Consider the following 19,828-nt stretch of genomic DNA (forward strand, 5'->3'; position numbering starts at 1 on the left):
GAGGACATCTGTGCTTCCCTGTTGTGTATTTTACACACATTAGCAAGAGTAACTTTTTCAAATGTGAATCAGATGCGGTCACTCCTCTGCTCACCCTCCCATGGCTTTCTGTTGCTCTTATTAACAGCCCATAAGGCGCCATAGGATCTGACCTCTTCCCCACCTCTCAGCCTAACTACTACTGCTCTCTGGCTAACTGACTACGCTCAGCCATACTGGCCTTTTGTTGGTCCTGCAACATGCCAGGCTATTCCCACTTCTGAGTTTATGGCTGATGTTCTTTCAGCTTGGAAAGACCCCCCTACCCCTCTCCTGCCGAGGTATTTGCTAGGCTCACCCCTTCATATCATACATGTATGTGCTCAAAGGTCTCCTCTGAGGGGCAATACCTGGCCATCTATAAAGTCATCCCATTCCTGGCTTTATATTTCTTCACACAACATCACTTCCCGAAATTTTTGTTTACTTGTTTGTTGTGTCTCCTCTCTCCCACTAGAATGCAAGCTCCACGGGGCCTTTGCTTGCCAACGGCATTCCCTGAACCTAGGACAGTGCCTAGCACCTACTAGATGCTCAATTAGTACTTATCAAATGGTTGCATTCCCTCCAAAATTCTATTCTCCTGAATCTTCAGACCCTTCCTCATTTCCTTTCCAGCCTCCCACACCACCACCCCACGCAAGGCAAAGCTGCAACTCCCCGCTCTTTCCTCTGCGTTCTTAGCTCTTCCACCGCCTTCCAGCGCGGCCCCTTTAAGCGGACTCCGGAAAGCCGCGGGGAAGGCGGGGCCGAAACCTCGCCGATGCTGACTCGAAGGGGCGGGGCGGAACTAAGGGGGCGGGGCCTGCGTGCTGCGTGCGTGCGCGTTCTGGAGGCGCCGCCGCCGCCGCCGCCGCTCTCGAGGCCGCCGCCGCCGCCGCCGCCGTCGCCGCGCAGAGCCGGAGCAGGAGCCACGGCCGAGAGGAGGGAGGAGGAGGAGGAGGAGGTGGAGGAGGCGCCGGACCGTGGGGGTGAGTGAGGGGCGGGGAGCCGGAGCCGGCCCTAGAGGGAGCAGGGGGCGCGGGTCGGCCGAGCCCGGGCTGAGGCGGCTCCTGTCGCCGGTCAGTCCCCTGGCTCCCCCTTCTTTCTCCGCGTTCCCTCGGTGTCCGGGGCGGCGGCCCGGGGGCCTGGCCGGCGGGAGGGGCCGGGGCTCGGGGAGGCCCGGCCGCTGCCGCCCGGGGCCAGAGCCAACCACGCCCGCGGACCGAGCCGGTCGACTGTGGTTGGGCCTGCGGGAGAGGGACGGGAGGGGCCCGGGCCGGGTGTGGGAGAGAAAGAGGACATTGTGTCCCCCACCCTCCAACTCCCTGAGGTGTCATGGCACAAGCCTATTTCCCTCGCCATCTCCCCGGACATAGTGCCCTCGCCCCTCGCTGCCTGAGAGAGGTAGAAGATTAGACATCGCTGCATTTTTTTTCTTCTTGCTTGTCCCCAGACTAGGGTCAGATCTTCTTTCAAACGCAGCTCACCCTTTGGGGGGCACGCGTAGAAGGGGGTTGCAGGGTTGGGTGAATTTTCTGTCCTCCCTCGGCTCCTTGGAGAGGTGCGGGTAGACGGGAGCGGTGTCCTTTCTGTGTTCCCTTGTTAGGGTTCGGGGTCTCCCGTTCCTTCCTTCATTCCCCCGGTGCACAGGGCTGACATCTCTACACCCCACTCCACCTCTCAGCTCCTTTCCCGCCCTCTCTCCCCCACGTCTTCCGTAGCATGCCATGTGTTCGCTTTTTCAGCGTTGCCTTTCTTGGATCTCTGCTTTTCCCCTGAATTTTGTTAGGGAAGAGGTCACTGTGTGATTCTTCTTGTCTTCCTTCAAACGGGGACTGGTAGGAGTGTCTTTTGCCCCCTCGTTCAGGAAGTTAAGGACAGTGTCTTAGATAAATTGTGTAATTTACTGCTATAGGGGAAAGATGAGGGGAAGACATCAACTCACAGGGCTGAGAACCAGTTTAGGGGACCATTTGACCTCTTGGAAAAAGAACTAGCATTGAGGAGTTAATGTATTCCGTTTTGGGAGGGAAGATCGTTTTGTCACTGCTTTGAAGGGAGGTGGTTTTAAGAAGGAAGGGAATAACAGGGCAGGAGGTTATTGGGTCACAGTCGTACAGGTAGCCACAGTTTTCTGCTTCCTGGGTGTGAGATGATGATTTTTCCTGTTTTTAATCACAGTAAAAATGAAGGATCAGCTCTTAGTTTTAACGTGGGGCTGCTACCTTCAAAAGCATGCTGAAAGGGCAGTCTCAGAAGGGATGCTGCTGGAAACAGGATTTGGAAACTTTATTTTGGTTTCCTGTCAGAGTGTGTGGGGGTGGGCACACGTGTGTGTAGTTTTTCTTTTCTTTTGATGTAACTGATACCTGTGATATTTTGCCATAATAAGCACTAAATCAGGCCCTGATCCCCTGTCTGTCTTTATTATGATTTCCTATAACACTTTCTGTTTGAAATTATATTTGTGTTGGTTGAAATTCTTTTTAGTCTGGTGTTTCAGTGAATCTTGTTTACTCCGCATTTTGAATTATGTACTACAAAATATACTTAGGTGTAAGGTACTGAGGATCACACCATGCCCACTGGCACATGGTAGGCACTTGGTATTTCTTGAATGAATTGTTTGATTACAAAGATGTGTCTAAGTTTTACATATCATCTATCTTTTTGAGAGGTAGCTCAAATTAGAAGATTGCATTTCACTTCCAATATACAAAATACTAATTATTAACGTTTTTGGGGCCACTGACACCTTTGAGACTATAGTGAAATATACGTATAGACTCTCTCCTCAGGAAAGAAGCAATAGACATTTATGCACAAAATTTCACATTCAGTTTCAGGGACCCTCTGAAACCAACCATGGGTGCTTGTCTTAAATGTAAACTGGAATCCTGAGTATTATTCAGTTCCATATTAAAACTGTTCAAATACCTTTGTTCACCTTCTGTGTGACCTCAGGAATGACAGTGTCTGCCCTTACAGACTAAACTTTGGGTCTTTGGAAACAAGATTTAAGAGTGATTGTTATTACAATTTTATGTGGAAAAGTTCTCATTAATAACTTTTACCAATAATTTTGAACTAGTAATTTTAAATTTTTTTTTTTTTTTTTTTTTGCGGTACGCGGGCCTCTCACTGCTGTGGCCTCTCCCGTTGCGGAGCACAGGCTCCGGACGCGCAGGCTCAGTGGCCATGGCTCACGGGCCCAGCCGCTCCGCGGCATGTGGGATCTTCCCGGACCGGGGCATGAACCCGTGTCCCCTGCATCGGCAGGCGGACTCTCAACCACTGCGCCACCAGGGAAGCCCCTGAACTAGTAATTCTAAACAAACGGCTTTGAAGGAAATAAGATTGTTATAGTCACTTTTGACAGCTTAAAATCATAATCACGACTGACTTATGATTTTTATTGTGCAAACTCCTTAGCAATATGATCAGCACTTGAAAATGTTCATAGATCATTTTTCCTGTTCTCTTCCAAGCTTGTTTATATGCATGGTTTTTCATGTAGTTAATAATTATTGTACAATTATCAACATCCAGTATTAATCTAACAAGTGCTTTTTAAATGCCTATTAAAACAAAGTCCTTGCTGTCATAGAGCTTATATACTAATCAGGAGAGGTGGGCCATAACCAGATAAATATAGAATAAGTCAGATGATAAGAGGTATGCAGAAGAGTAAAGTAGGGTAAGAGGATAAAGAGAAACAGTAGCAAGGAAGGGTAGTCAGGGAAGACATGAGTGAGGGATATATGCTCTCTTGGGGAAGAAGGTTACAGGCAGAGAGGACTGTTAAGTGCAAAGACTGCTCAGTCTTTGCCTTGACCTTTTGGAGAAGGCCAGTAAGCAAGAGGGAAAGTGAGAGAGCTTGAGGTTAAAGAAGTAGCCGAGGCCACTATAAAGCCTTTTAGGCAATGGTCAGAACTTTGGATTTTACTTTGAATGAGATGGGAAACCACTGGAGGGTTTTGAGTAGAAGAGAGACCTGTTCTGACTTACGTTTGTGGGAAATGTTCTGGCTGCTGTGTGGAAATCAACTGGGAGAGGGGGGTGGGAGTAGAAGCAGGAAGACCTTAGGAGGTTAATCTTCATTTTAAACCTTTTTCCGTGGTTGCAAAATAGTCCATCTACCTGCTCTTGGGCGTATAGGTAGTTTCCTTTTCCCCCTATTGAAAATAACAATGAAATGAACACTTTTGTGTATACAACATTTTCTTTCTTTTCGAATATTTCCTTGGAATTGATTTCCAGAAGTACTGCTGAATCAAAGTATATAAATATACTTGTCTTCTTGGTGTGTCTATTAATTCCTTCAGAGAGTAGATTGTACTAGTTAAAAGTGACAGTTGTTGATCTTAAGTTTCATGCAGTGTCACTTGCATTGAATATTATTATTTAATACTTTAAAAAATAATTTGAGTTATAAAAAAGAGACCTTTTAGATTGTTAGAGTGAATTTTCCAGTAGCTCACGTGAGTTCATTAGTTAGCTCACCTCTCTCTTTAACATTTGACAGCAGCGTGCCAGCTGTTGGTGCTAACTGTTGGGGATACATCGTTGAATTAGAAAGGGTCTCTGCCCTCAGGGAGTTTTACATAATGTGATAGTTAAATAACTTCAGATCTTGCCAGTGTTTACTGATACTCAAGAACTTTGTTAGTATATGGTTGATGATCTTTTATATAGAATGGACATTCCAATCAAGCACCTAATTTTTCATATTGATAATTCTTTTTTTTTTTTGCAAAGGGATTTTTAAATGGCATCTGCAATTTGTTTAATTTCTGTTTTGTATGTCTTTAGAATCATACATCTCTGATAGCCCCACGTTTTGTTCTTTGCAGTAAATTTACGCAGATAGTACTTGGTTGAGGACTTTCACAGTTGAATTTTTAAATTGTTGTAATTCTTTATAAGTTATTCAAAACACAGAGACTGTTGTTTCTGTTAAATAAGGTCAGCACTGCATCTTTGAAATTTTATTTAGATTATAAAGGAGGATGATACCAGTCTGTTTTGATAGAGTCATACCACTGGGCGTCTACGTGGCTTGATTTGGCATGAGCGGAAACTCCAATATCTATGAATTGAGTGGGTTGAACTAATAGAGTTACCTGCAAGCACCTAGCACTGTGTCTGACACGAGCTAGGGACTCAGCAAATGTTCATTGAACCTCGGATAACCTCTAAGCTCCCAGTTCTAAAATTCTCTTATTTTAGAAGGTCAATAAAAATACCTTGTTTAAAGCATTTATATCTTAATGTTGTGGTGAGTTTAAAATTGTGAACATAAACTTACTTCCTCCTAATGTTCCTTTCAGATTGAACTCATCAGTTTTAAAAAGAGTTATGGCATATTGCCAAGTATTTTCTGCTCGTTCCGATGTCATATACTGCTGCATGACTTAATGCCAAATTCATATCTTATGGAAATGATTAATGTTAAAAATAAAGATATTTAAGCTTTCTTATGTTACTGAAACAGATGAAACATCCATTTTTTCCCCTTTTTTCTGTGTGTGAAATTTGAACCTATAAACTTACCATGATGTTCGATCAGTTAAGCAGTTCAACAGAGAACTATGCCATTCTGTCATTTTTGCTTGAAAATAGGCCTTTTAGAGGTAGAAGGTACAGGTATGCACCAATAGAAAAAGGAAATTGTGTATGATGATTAAGGTGGAATTGAAATAAGAAATAGTATACTTTTATAAGTGGAATATCTCAGGATTAAATATGTTCTATGAAATTAATTTCAATCATTAGACTAATGGCTTTTTTTTTTTCAGTTCAGATGACTTACTTAGGCTATATAAATTTAGGTTAGATAAATCTGGAAAAGGTTTCTTTGCATATCCAGTTTTCCCAGAGATAGAGATAAGTTTCCTATCTTCAGCGTATTTATTTAGTTCACATTGACAGAGAGTGGTTCAAAGTGTCGAATGGTAAAACTAACCAAATTTGGAATTAAATATGTAATTCTGTGTTTGGTTTCAGAATATATTTATATTAGGCCATATCTCATAAGGATAGGAATGTACTAAACACATAACTGATAAAAGACACTGTTGGATTAATTAAAACTTAAGTTGATTTACTTCAAATTCACAAGTATACATGTATACCTATAACACGCATGGTTGTTTGCAATGCTGTGTTATACTCACTCATTTTGGTTGTAAGAAATAACTTTGCTTAGGCTAGAACTGTGGCTTAGTTATCAATGACAAAAGTGTAAAGTTGGAGAGACACAAAGAACTGAGTACAACTGTTTCTTTGGACAAAGCCCAAATGCCGCTTGTAAGATTCTAAGTTAGTAGTAGTAAGAATTCTCTCTTATTGCAGACTGAACATTTCAGATCTGTCAGATGTGTGATCCGGAGAGTAAATTCATTCACTCTGTTTTCAGTGATATTTTTAAATTCATTTATAAATAGGATCATTCTGTTCTAGACATGTTGGCTGTTTTATAGGACATTAAGCAAGCAACCATAACTTAATTATTTTAGCAGCTGACATTTAACACTAATCTTTGGGTTTTATGTAGTTTTCAGTATCTATTCCAAATCATTGATGTCTTTTGAACTACCTTATTTATTCATTTATTTGGCTGAACCGGGTCTTAGTTGCGGCATGTGGGCTCTTTTAGTTGCAGTATGCAGGCTCTTAGTTGCGTCATGTGGGATCTAGTTCCCTGACCAGGGATTGAACCCGGACCCCCTGCATTGGGAGCTCACAGTCTTTTTTTTTTTTTTTTTTTTTTTTTTTTGCGGTACGCGGGCCTCTCACTGCTGTGGCCTCTCCCGTTGCGGAGCACAGGCTCCGGACGCGCAGGCTCAGCGGCCATGGCTCACGGGCCCAGCCGCTCCGCGGCATGCGGGATCCTCCCAGACCGGGGCACGAACCCGTGTCCCCTGCATCGGCAGGTGGACTCTCAACCACTGCGCCACCAGGGAAGCCCGGGAGCTCACAGTCTTAACTACTGGACCACCAGGGAAGTTCCTGCACTACCTTTTTTTAAATTTATTTTTTTAATTTATTTATTTTTGGCTGCATTGGGTCTTTGTTGCTGTGTGCAGGCTTTCTGTAGTTGTGGTGAGCGGGGGCTGCTCTTCGTTGCGGTGCGCGGGCTTCTCATTGCGGTGGCTTCTCTTGTTGCGGAGCACAGGCTCTAGGCGCGGGGGCTTCAGTAGCTGTGGCATGCGGGCTCAGTAGTTGTGGCTCATGGGCTCTAGAGCGCAGGCTCAGTAGTTGTGGCGCACGGACTTAGTTGCTCCGTGGCATGTGGGATCTTCCCGGACAAGGGCTCGAACCCATGTCCCCTGCATTGGCAGGTGGATTCTTAACCACTGTGCCACCAGGGAAGCCCCCTGAACTACCTTTTATTTATTTATTTATTTTTAATGCATTTCTTTATTTTATTTATTTAATTTTGGCTGCGTCAGGTCTTTGTTGCTATGGATGAGATTTTTCTAGTTGCGGTGAGCGGGGGCTGCTCTTCGTTGCAGTGCGTGGTCTTCTCATTGCGGTGGCTTCTCTTGTTGTGGAGCACAGGCTCTAGGCGCCCGGGCTTCAGTACTTGTGGCATGCGGGCTCAGCAGTTGTGGCTCGCGGCCTCTAGAGCGCAGGCTCAGTAGTTGTGGCGCATGGGCTTAGTTGCTCTGTGGCATGTGGGATCTTCCCGGACAAGGGCTCGAACCCATGTCCCCTGCATTGGCAGGCGGATTCTTAACCACTGTGCCACCAGGGAAGCCCCCTGAACTACCTTTTAAACTCTAGCTGTGAAAATATTGCATAACTTGATTATTAGATTTCAGATTCAGTCATTGAACAGAAGTTTGGGTGACCCAGTATTTGGCAGTTTGACAGAAACTGAGATGTGAGTCTGTAGTTTCTACTCTAAGTATATAGTCTATATATATAGTCTAGTAATTTATTTTGTTTCCCAGAACCTGACATATGTCTTTTAAATAAATGTTGTATTTTCATGGTTGAGTAAAAATAGAATGATACTCATTTTGTAAGTAAAAGCTATGTGATATTTTAATTCTCTCTTAGTTTCTGAACAACTATTTCTGTGGTCTTATTTTCTAACAGCTTTTTAGTAGAAATTATCTCTGGGTGATAGGTTTATGGGTAATCTTCAACTTCTTCTTTACATTTATGTTCTTTTCAAAATTTGCCACAATGGAACATGAATTAGTTTAAACAAGAAAAAAATGTTTTAAACAAGAAAAAAAATGAAGAAAAAAATTAGGGCAAACCAGTTTCTCATTGGTTAAAGTGCAGTAAAATAAGAATTGCTTGCTCAACCACCTATTTTACTTCCGTCAAAGGTCTTTTCTTTCCTTTTTTTTTTTTTTTCCAAATTGCTTTTCTGCATATATGCCACATTGTAGGGAAGTTTTTTCCCGGTTCAGCTAACAGTTTTAATTCTATGTTTAATGTGAGAAGTTTTGGATTTTTTTTTTCTTTTGAAGAACAGCTTAATATTTTTTCTACACTGATTAAAATCAACCTGTGCCACTAAAGTTAACTATCCAATAGAACAGAAACGTGCATATAGAGAAAATGCATTTGTGTGCGTTTTTAGTGAATGTTGTTGGTAGCTTGCCAGCTTTATTTTCAAGTTCCTCCCAGACCTGTGATGTGCTTATAAGGCAACAACGGTATATTTAGTTAATTTGCAAAATGAGAATACTTTTTCTGGTTTTTCCATTTTGCATGTTTTGAGTTAGGATTAATTGGACATTTATTATTCTCAACAGGCATACGGTAAAACAGTTCGTTTAACTGTGGTGCTTTCTATTGGAGTATTGGCTGACTTTTAGATAGTGAGCCTTGTGCAGTTTCATGAGTACTACTGAGTTTTGGATGACATTCTTTACACAATCTGAAAGTACCCCTGAGCCTAATAGAAGCTGGAAACAAAACAAATTTGATGTTTTCTTTGCAGTAGGAAGTGTAGTTTCTAGTACAAGAAATATGCCCTTGTTAGGTTCAGGACCATTTTCAGGGGTTATAACTGTTTGAACATTTTTTTCTTGTTTAAACTAATTCATGCTGCATTGTGGCAAATTTTGAAAAGAACATAAATGTAAAGAGGAAATTGAAGATTACTCATAAACCTATCGCCCAGAGATAATTTCTACTAACATTTTAATGTACATTTTTCTAGTTCTTTCCTCATGTGTACAGATTCTTTTAATTTTTAAAAAAATTGGAATTATATTTCTATACATACAGTTTCGCTCCTACTTTTTTCTCTGAACAGGGTATTGTTCTCCTAGTGTGGGACCCTTAGGTTGATCTTTATAATACTACTATTTTAGATAACACTGGGGCAAACATTTTTGTACATTTATCTTTGATTGCATCTCTGTTTTTTTTTTTCTTCCTTTAGGGTAGATTCCCAGAAGTGGGATAACTGGATCAGAGGGTGGTTACCCTGTGTATAAGAGTGTGTGTCTCACTGCACCTTCAATGGCATTGAGTAGGTCAGTTTTTACAATCTTTGCCAATTTGATAGATATCTGTTACAATTCTTGGGTGGTAATCACAAAATCCTCATATTATTAATAATCTGTAAAACCATCAGCGTGTATGATTATTAATTTGCAGTCGTCTTTGAAAAAGTTGGTTGGAATGATTTTCTTTGAAAATATTTTAGGTAAAAGTAATCTTTGTAACAAAAAAGATATTCCTTGACATTGCAAGTTGAGTATTGTTCTTATATTGGAAAGAAATAGCATTTTAGTCTTCTCTCTTTACTAAAATAACAAACATGAGAAAGCTTATTTTATAGTATGTAATAAGTAGAACTATAATGTAAAACTAAATTGTTTCAGATAGATGAGAGGGATAGTCACATGATTCAGACTTAAAAAAAACCACACAACTTAGTGTTTAGAGCAATGGCTGTAGAGTTAAGCAGCCTGTGTTCAAATCCTTGCTTTCCCACTTACTAAGTATATCATTTGAGGCAACTTACTGAGTGTACAATTTAAGGTAACCTACTAAATATATAATTTGATGTTTCTGAGCTTTGGGTTTCTCATCTTTAATAGGAGAATAAATAATAATACCTACTTTATAGGATTGTTGAGAGGATTAGAAATACTGTTTAAGACTACTGAGCACATAGTAGGCGTTTAATAAAAGCTGGCAGTTGTTGGGTTTGGAAGTTTTGGGCCAGTGTTGTAGGGTGGGGCAGGACATATCTTTCGTGTGTCCTTATTTACATAAATAAATGCAGAGATGCAAAGGGGCCTTGAGCAGTGGCAGCTGGAAGGGAGTGGTAGACATTCTTTGTGGTAGGAGTGGCATGAGCCAAGATAGAAAGTTCAGGACAAGTTGGAGGACAGGAGATTGATTTGACAGAAGCCTAGGCTTGTATAGTTAGAAAATAATGGCAATAAGGGCATAGAGATTGATTGGGACTAGACTTTGGAAGCCATTGAATGCTAGGTTGAGAAGTATAGGCTTTATGTGGGAGCACAAGAAGTTTTGATATGAGGAAAATGATCCGATCAGAGCATTCATCTTTTGGAAGATGAATCTAGCTACAGAGTACAGAATGAATTGAGGAAGAAAGAGACTGAAGATAAGGAGACTGGTTTAAACACATAGGTAAGGCAAGATCTGAGGGTTTAACGGAAAACAAGAGGGAAGGTTTTGGGGGGAGTTGCTAGGAGTCACTGTTGTGAAGATCTCTGGATCTTCAAGTATACCCAGTTTGGACATGAAGTTCAAAAGAAAGAGTCTGATTCTATTGAATAGGTTACATGGAATTAGGTAACCTCTGAGAGAAGATAAGACTCAGTGTGTACACTTTGGTTGTTGCTACCTTTTTTAAAAAAATTGAAGGGTAAAAGATTCCTGTTTTTCATCAATAAAAATCATGTTTATGCTATTTCTTTGACAAATGTATAGTCTCCTGTAGAAATTTACTTATCTAACATTTTGAGTTCTTAGCTAACAGGGAATCTCACTTTTAGACATTGTATTTCTGAAGGTATTATCTTAAAATACTTCACTATAAGGTGAAATTCTTCTCTGTGTGGTTTTTCCAGCTTTTGTGAATGCAACTGGACTTTAGAAACATCAATTTTGTGAGCAGAAGTGATGAAAAGTGCAGTATAGACTTCTTGTTAAGCAGCTTAGCATGTTGAAGGCAGTAAAATATGGAGCAATAAAAAATAGGAAACTGAGGATGTGCTCTTTAGAAAAAATATCACTTTCAGTACTTCTCTCTTAATTTCTTAAGTTAAAATAAAATGAGTTAGCAAATGCCATTCTTAGTCATTCTGGTACTGGTTCTAGCTCCACGCTAATTGTACTTTCCACTTGGCTGAATAATATGTAAGCAAGTTAGCCTAAAGATTTATATTAATATTTCTTTTTGACTGATAAGTAAACTCACATGAGCTGTGAATTATCTGCTTGCTGTCTTCCTTTTATGTTACCAGTTGAAAAAAGAAGCAACCCCCAATTTTTAAAAAATAAATACAGCTTTGTGACACATGTAAGGTGTTTGCATTTTTTAAACCATTGAGTTTTATACCTTTCTTAATGTTTCTTTTAGTTTTCAAATATTTTCTAAACTCAGAAATAAAGTCTTTATTTTTAATTTTATTCACATTCCTCCCCTTTAAGAGTATCCTTGAAAATATTTTAAATTAATAAGCAAATGTAGCACATAGTATTGAGGACTGTATATGTGTTATTTTTTTTTACAAACACTGTTTTTTTAATGTGAAACTGCAAAAGCCAAATCTGGTCAACTGAGTGTTATTTCATTTACTAGAGACCTCAGATATTCAAAACAGGGATTTAATGTCTCAAACTATGAGATTCCAGTTAAGTCTATTTGAATTGATTTGAAGATATTCCTGTTGATCAACAGAAATCAGAACTACAATTCATTCCCTAGGACTGATGACTCTTAACCCTTCCCTCCTTCTCCCCAAGCATAGCTGAGAACAGAATCTTCCCTGATTTGGGCCATGCTGGCACTGTCACTATGATGTCAGATATAGCCTTCCCAGTCTGTACTTCTTACATTCTTCGAAGCCTACTTGCTTCTTGGCAGCAAAAATAAGTTATTAGATTGAGTGGCTAGCAGCTCATGGTATACTATTATAAGAAAATTCACAATTTTAAATGTCAGTTAGACCTCAATAAAGCTAAAATTAAAAAAAGAAAATTTATTCAATTTTTACATGAGGCGACATATGAGGTATGTGAAACATGAGTAGACTTCCATATTTTTCTATCCCAAAAGATTGAAATAAAAGAAAATAAAGCCCATTGGTTGAATAGATTATTGTGTACATTTTTCTTACTCTTTTTTCATTGAAAGAACATTTTTTCTTACTCCTTTTGAATAAGCAATTTTGAATGCTAAATGTAAGTTCTTGACTAAGAAATCAGTCCTTCCCCAAAATAATCTTAAGCAGTTTGGCTAGTTAGCCAACAAATATTTATTGAGTGATTATTGGTTACCTGGTGCTATTTTAGGAACTGAAGATAGGGCAGTGAATAGACTGCTCTCTGGAGTTCTTTATACCTGTGGGGTTTGGTGATTGTGGAGAGAAACAGTAAACAAACAAATAAGGGAACAGATAATTTCAGAGGTCACAAATGCTATGAAGAAGCTGTAACAGGAAGAAATGATAGTGATGGAAGGGTTTAGAATGAGTGTTGAGGAAAAATTCCCTGATGATATTAATCTGACACCTGAATGACAAAAAGCCAGACATGTGACAATCTGCAAGAAGAGTGAACCAGACAAGAGGGCCAGTTGGTGCAAAAGCCCTAAACTGGGAAGCAGCTAGTCATGATTGAGAAGGCCGTTGTGGTAAGCTGAGGGGAGACTGGTAGATGAAGTTAGCAAGGGACAGATCACAGAAGTCTATGGTGAAGGGTTTGGATTTTGTTCTTATAAATACAAAGGGAAGACGCAGGATATCACTACCTACCTTTATGGATAAATATGTGTAACTTTTGAATTTGAAGATGGTGTTACTAATGATACTGGCTTAAAACAAATCTGTAGGGTAACCAGTAGTTTTTCCAGACATAGAAAATCACCAATTTATGGTACATAAATTATGTTTTTCCAGGGGTCTGCAGAAATAAGAGTGAATTCTTTTTAGTATTGCAAAGAGCCTAATGAAAATTGTATGTTTGCTCTCAATAGATTTATACAGGTGAAATATTATGTATATTTGCTTTGACCAATAATTATATTGACTCAAATCTTTGAGGCTAATTACCACATTATCATTATCCTACATTGTGGTGATTTGCAGGCTGTTAATGAAATAAAACATTGTGCTTACACCTCAGAAACCCAGCATTGAGTTTCATTAGTTTTTATGTCTGACAATTTGAGAGTTCTAATTAGCCATTATAACTGATTAATAAAATGTGAGTGCATTTGATACACAAAAGTCTTTAAAGACATGGAATCTGTGGAGAATAAAGGATTTTTCATAGTTAGGTTGAGAACCACAGATAAATGTCCCAATCTCTAGAGGGACTTATAGGGGAAAAGGAACTAGTATTTTTGGGGGGGAAGGTAAAACCCTTACATCACATTTCATCTGCACAGCAAATCTGTGAAATAGGTATAGTTCATTTTTTGTAGATGATGAAACCCAAGGTAATTATATAATTTATGAAAATTCACAAACTTTTTTTATTAAGTCTTTTTTTCTTTTATTTTTGGCTGTGCTGGGTCTTCGTTGCTGCTCATGGGCTTTCTCTCGTTGTGAGGAACAGGAGCTACTCTTTGTTGTGGTGCGCGGGCTTCTCATTGCGGTGGCTTCTCTTGTTGCAGAGCATGGGCTCTAGGTGCTCGGGCTTCGGTAGTTGCAACACACAGGCTCAGTAGTAGTGGCACGCAGGCCCTAGAGTGCACGGGCTTCAGTAGTTGTGGTGCACGGGTCCGGTAGTTGTGGCGCACGGGCTTAGTTGCTCTGCGGCGTGTGGGATCTTCCGGACGAGGGCTTGAACCCGTGTCCCCCGCGTTGGCAGGCGGATTCTTAACCACTGCACCACCAGGGAAGTCCACAGACTCTTAATTGTAGAGGTTAATGCTGACTGCAAACTTTTAGAGGAAAGGACTGCTGCAGTACAAAGCACAAAATAAATGATCAGTAAATATTTGTGTTTTGCTTGCATGCAAACATGAATGAATGAATGAGTGAATGAATGAATGAGTAGGTGAATGACGGAAGACTGCCTCTATCCCTCTAATCTTTTCTTCAGTGCAGCACACCCTTTTTCTTCTATTAGATGAGTCTCAAAAACTCTTCAGAAATAATTGACTTCACCCATCTTTTTTCTCTGCAAAATTCCTCCCCCCATGTAGCTTAAATTACTTAAAATAAATCACACAGTAAAAATTCTAAGGAGGGAAATAAAGACCAGAAACTCAGAAAGTATAATTTTCACTAAGATTTTAACTACCTGAGTAGTCCCTAATGTTTTCAGCTTTAAAAGAAATCTGCTTTAGACCCTTGCATTCACATTCGAGATATCATCTTCTTTTGGTTCTGCTTCTATCTCTTAAATTGTTCATAATTGTTTAAAAATTTACTGTAGATTTTTGAAGTAAGGTGGCGGAACAACAGTAATCAAAATGTTTATGCAGCCAACATTAGTTGTCCACGTAATCTCTAACTGTTTCAGTGGGGGGGGTGTTTATTTCTGTCTTCTATTAGTACACCGTAGTGTGTGATTTATTGTTCAGAAATATGAACTGATAATTCCGGGGCATTTAATGGTTAGTAGGGTTAAAAACATACATAATGGGGATTTTTTTTTCCTCGACTGATGTTAATACTCAGGCAGAATAGCAGTATGAGATCTCTCTAAACTTCATATTTATAGTTTCTAATCCTTCAAATGAATTAACATCTTTTTTATATATAAATTTATTTATTATATATTTTTTTTTTGGCTGAGTTGGGTCTTTGTTGTTGCACGCGGGCTTTCTCTAGTTGTGGTGAGTGGGGGCTACTCTTCATTGCAGTGTGCAGGCTTCTCATTGCGGTGGCTTCTCTTGTTGCGGAGTACGGGCTCTAGGCACACGGGCTTCAGTAGTTGTGGCGCGAGGGCTTCAGTAGTTGTGGCTTGCAGGCTCTAGAGCACAGGCTCAGTAGTTGTGGCGCACGGGCTTAGTTGCTCTGCGGCATGTGGGATCTTCCCGGACCAGGGCTCGAACCAGTGTTACCTGCATTGGCAGGCAGATTCTTAACCACTGCACCACTAGGGAAGGCCCCAAATGAATTAATATCTTAATAAATTAAGTTTAGAGTACTTTTAAATGAATACTTAATATGAATGGATACCTAAGAGATGAAAATAGATGCAGATAATCGAGAGATTGAAAGAAACTTTTAGTGGAAGGTTGCAAAAGGGAAGGGATTATAATACAGGATTTACCATAAGGAAATGGATGACACGGGAAGTTGCTATGCTAGACTGTGAAAAGAAACTTATCTTCACCAAAAGAGAAATGAAATTGATGAAATGAGGGCTAAAAGGAGATAAATAACATTGAAGAGTAGAAAGAACACTTTAGGTTAGATATGGTGGCCTACAGGGACCTTCTGACAGGATATGATGAATCTCATCATTTGTGGCAGTATCACTACTTCATGAAGGATGGGATCTGTCTTGTTGATTTGTGTTCAAAGTACAATAAACCTAGACAGAATGAAGAGTGTTGTTTTTGTGAAGAAGGAACATGTTTTTAAATTTGTCTCTAGCTGTCTGAGACTAAGGTTATAATATGATGGGTCTATAAAAGATAACTTCCGGTAATATTTGGTTCTTGGTATCCTCAAAGTGCTTTTTTTGTTTTTTGGGGTTTTGGGGGCTAGATTTCTGTATGACAGCTTTCAACTGCTCAACTGTTGTATGCTGCTGCTCTTTATTCTAATCATATAATCAGTTTAGTAATGACATACGTAACCCCCTGACATGAGATTTTCATGCTTCAGAAAATTGTTTTGCATATAAAGTACAAGTACCAATTTGCCCTGTTGATGTGTATATCTAAAAGTTGATGTAAGTGACACTTTTATAAATTTAATTATTTAAGAATATTAGATTAATTTAAGAAAAACCATGGGCAAGTCAGTTGGAAGGTGAATCTTAATGTCTTCAGACCCACCTTTATTTGTTTAAATCTTCAGATATTAGGTTATTTTGATGTTGTGTCTTTTACATCCAGATGATAAGTCTGGAACTTAAAAAAAAGTTCCTGTGCCTTTTGAATATTGAGTTTCACACTTGGGACAAACTCCATTGTAAGACATTCTTTTGAATTTTAAATAAATGTTTGGTAACTTCTCACTAGTAGTCAAATGTCATAATTTTTACTTTAAAATATGACAGCATTATAACTCAAGTACAGTTGAAACTATGGGTAGGAGGGTTTTAGGTGATGTAGTCATTCTCTTATTTCCATTATGCTTTAGACTTGTACTACTGTCATCAATAGAACAAGCTTGAGATTGTGTCACCACTCAGTGCTATCTGCTTGTGTGTGTATGTAAGCAGTAGGCCTTAATACTGGGTAGAAAGAATCATTGCTTTGTGGTGTTCCAAACTGGCTCTGCTTAGGTTCAACGGTACTGGGTTGAGCTTGTGTCTATAGTGAATTGTCACATTTTTGATCTTTTGCAGCTATAACATTTCCATAACCATGTATTTAATGTCTTCTGTGTGTTGATGTGCTGAAGATGGACATGTGAAGTTTTTTAGTAGTACAAAGAGAATGCCTATTTAATCAGTAAAATTTTTCAATGATTTTTTTTTAAAGCATTCAAATACTTGCAAAAGAGAGATGGCTCTATATGAAGGACCAACCATCCTCTCTCCACCTTGTGGTTAATTTTCACAGTATAAGAAACTATTTTTTTAGTCCTGTAAGCCAAAATGTTTTGTAGAAAATCAATCATGTAATCGCTTTTGTCTGCACCATTTAAAGAAATGCTCTATTGTTAAGAGAGAAAAAGTTGATTAACAATGTTTATATAGTATGATTTCAATTCTTATTTTTTACAAGTTTCTATTCGTATGTAGAATATAGGCAAGAAGGAAACATCAGTAGGATCAAAGTTGTTATCGTGAAGTTGAGATTACAGGTGATTTTTATTTTCCTTTTTAAATTTAAACTTTTTTCTGAATTTTATACACTGTTCATATATATATTATAATTAGAAAATGAAGGTTCTAAGATGAGTTCATTATAGAATATGAAATTAAATTTAATAAAGCTTTTACAGATGAAGATTCTTTGGGGATAAAATGAGTTAAAGGCTTTACAGATGAATTAAACAAATGCATTCCTGAGATGGAATTATATATAATGACAAAATCTGTACTTTAAAACAAAAACAAGCAAAATTAAGTTCGTTTTCTTGGTGTAGCAAGTGAGAGAAATGGGAAAAGTGTACTATTGATATGATGACTTGGAAAACTTCTGATTCTTCTAACTCAGGTTTGCCTCAGTTACATTCATTTGTATACTGTTTTATAGATAATTGTTTAATTACAAGATATAAATGTATTTATATAATGATATGCCAAATCTCACATTGAATATTTGGTTATTTGATACTGTATTTGTGGTCAGCAGGCAAAACACTATGAAAGTTTGTATATAGTATCTACCAGCTGTTACTTCACCTCTTTATTTCCCAGTTGTTTTCATCTGTAAAATGGAAAAAGACATGTTTGAGGATTGAATAAGTATGCCTGGCGTACAAAAAGAACTTAAATATCACTGCTGCCGCTATTATTACTACCACCAAAAGTTGGCATCGATGTCTATAAGAAACTGGAGAAGATCACTAGGAACTGAAGCAACGTCTTAATCCTTTGTATCCATTTTGACTAACCCAGTGTATTCTCTTTTAGTTAAGTGGGACTACTACCTGTACACTTAGGTAGATTCATTATTTATGTACACAGTAAATCTTGGCATTTGTGGTTTAACATTTTAAACCCAGAGTCTTTAACATGGGAGGTTTGTAATTTGGGATAGGCAGAATTTTGAATCTTGCATATTTCAAGGCTGACATGACAAACACGTTTATTAACTAGCAAATTGAATGTAGCTGACAGCATCCCAGTTATTATTACCTAACAGTGACTTTTCTTCCCTACTTGTTTAATTTTCATCATGGGATGAAAACTTGTGTTTCTTCGTGAATGATGCCTTGAGAAGGCCAGTAGTTAATACTGGATTTTGCAGATATAACTGAAGTGAGTTTATTTTAGTGGCAAAATTTATGAATTTTGCTTATTTCTTTTATATTCTTCACAGTGCCTTGTACCCAGTAGAAATAATGGATAATAGGGTGTGTTTGATAGTTTGTGAAGAAATTTGAATCTCCAGGTTCCTTAAAGGAAAGGGAGGAGGTTAGCAGGAATTCCTAGATTTCCGGGCTTTTAGGTTATTTTTATTTTTATCACTTAAGTACATAATTTAAAAAATTTCTTAGACCAGATTAAAATATATATCTGTCTGGATTTCATATTTCCATGGAGTGGTATGATGATATAAGTGTGCCTCATTTAATAAAAGCTACTAATCCCATCCATAGATATGTTGATTTTATTATCTGCAATAGGACCAAGGAATCTGTAGTTAACTCTGCCAGTGGATCCCAGATAATTCTGACGCAGTACTTTCTCAATTTCTTACTCTATGTTTTCATTTTAGTATTATTTTTTTTAAATCTGTATTGTATTTTTAAAGCCTTAGGACTATAGGAATAAACTTTATATTTAATAATGAAAATTAATGTTATGTCTTAACTTTAAGTAGTTCAATGTGCATATATTACTTATTCAGACCCAAGTAATACCAATGAGAGTACCAATGAGGCAGTGTTTCTCAGCCTTTTTATTATTATCACTTGCTCCCCTCACTCCAGTCTTTATATATATATTTTTCTAATCGTCCCCCAATGAAATTTTAATACCACAGGTATTATCCTGTATATTTGTTTATTTATTGTACATTAATCTGTGCTTTGTACACTAAAAGAGTTAAGATTTTTTTTACCTCCTTAGGAGCAATATTGCCCCTGTTGAGAATGAATACAATAAGCTAAAAGAAAAATCACTCTTAGTCTTACCTCCCAGTCTGTTAACATTTTGGTATACTTCTTGCCCAGTGGTTTTCAATGCATATCTATTTTCCTTCAGAAAATGAGATTGGATGCATAATAGTTCATGCCCCCTTTAAAAAAAATATTGTGAAAATGAATATATTTTATATTATATCTAATGGATAAATAATATCAATAGGTGTATTCTGTTATGTGAATTTGCAGTCACTTTTAAAAATTATTCCCTATAGTTTTCAATTTTTTTTTTTTTTTTTTTGGTTGCACCAGGTCTTAGTTGCGACAGGTGGGCTCCTTAGTTAAGGCTCGAGGGCTCCTTAGTTGTGGCACATGGGCTCCTTAGTTGTGGCATGTGGGATCCAGTTCCCTGGCCAGGGATCGAACCTGGGCCCCCTGCATCTGGAGCGCAGTCTTAACCACTGTGCCACCAGGGAAGTCCCTCGATTTTTTATTATAAAAGCTCTGCTATGAATATCATTGTAGTTGAATTTTTCCAGGCATTCTAAATTATTTCCTTAGGATGAATTCCAAGAAGCAGAATTATTTTATTCTGTATATCTTAATATTTCGATATGTATAAATTATTGAAAGTCCTTTTCCCCAAGGACAACCACTATTAATGTGAATATTTGTCCAGCGTTTTC

At 38.5% G+C, this 19,828-nt stretch overlaps 1 protein-coding gene across 4 annotated transcripts in view; it reads left to right on the forward strand.

The window, feature by feature from the left end:
* The first annotated feature begins 876 nt into the window (after positions 1–876).
* Positions 877–19,828, forward strand: part of RAP1A (RAP1A, member of RAS oncogene family) — a 74,052-nt gene continuing 55,100 nt past the window's right edge. The window contains exons 1-2 of one of the 4 annotated variants that reach the window (XM_067727253.1): positions 905–1,010; positions 9,434–9,527. In XM_067727253.1, the coding sequence (XP_067583354.1) occupies positions 9,514–9,527 (14 nt within the window). In that variant the 5' untranslated portion in view covers positions 905–1,010; positions 9,434–9,513. Of the gene's footprint in view, positions 1,011–9,433; positions 9,528–19,828 lie in introns of all 4 variants that reach the window. The other 3 variants (XM_067727252.1, XM_067727250.1, XM_067727249.1) reach the window with 3 other exon arrangements.

This window comes from Pseudorca crassidens, chromosome 2 (genome assembly GCF_039906515.1).
Source record: "Pseudorca crassidens isolate mPseCra1 chromosome 2, mPseCra1.hap1, whole genome shotgun sequence".
NCBI lineage: Eukaryota > Metazoa > Chordata > Mammalia > Artiodactyla > Delphinidae > Pseudorca > Pseudorca crassidens.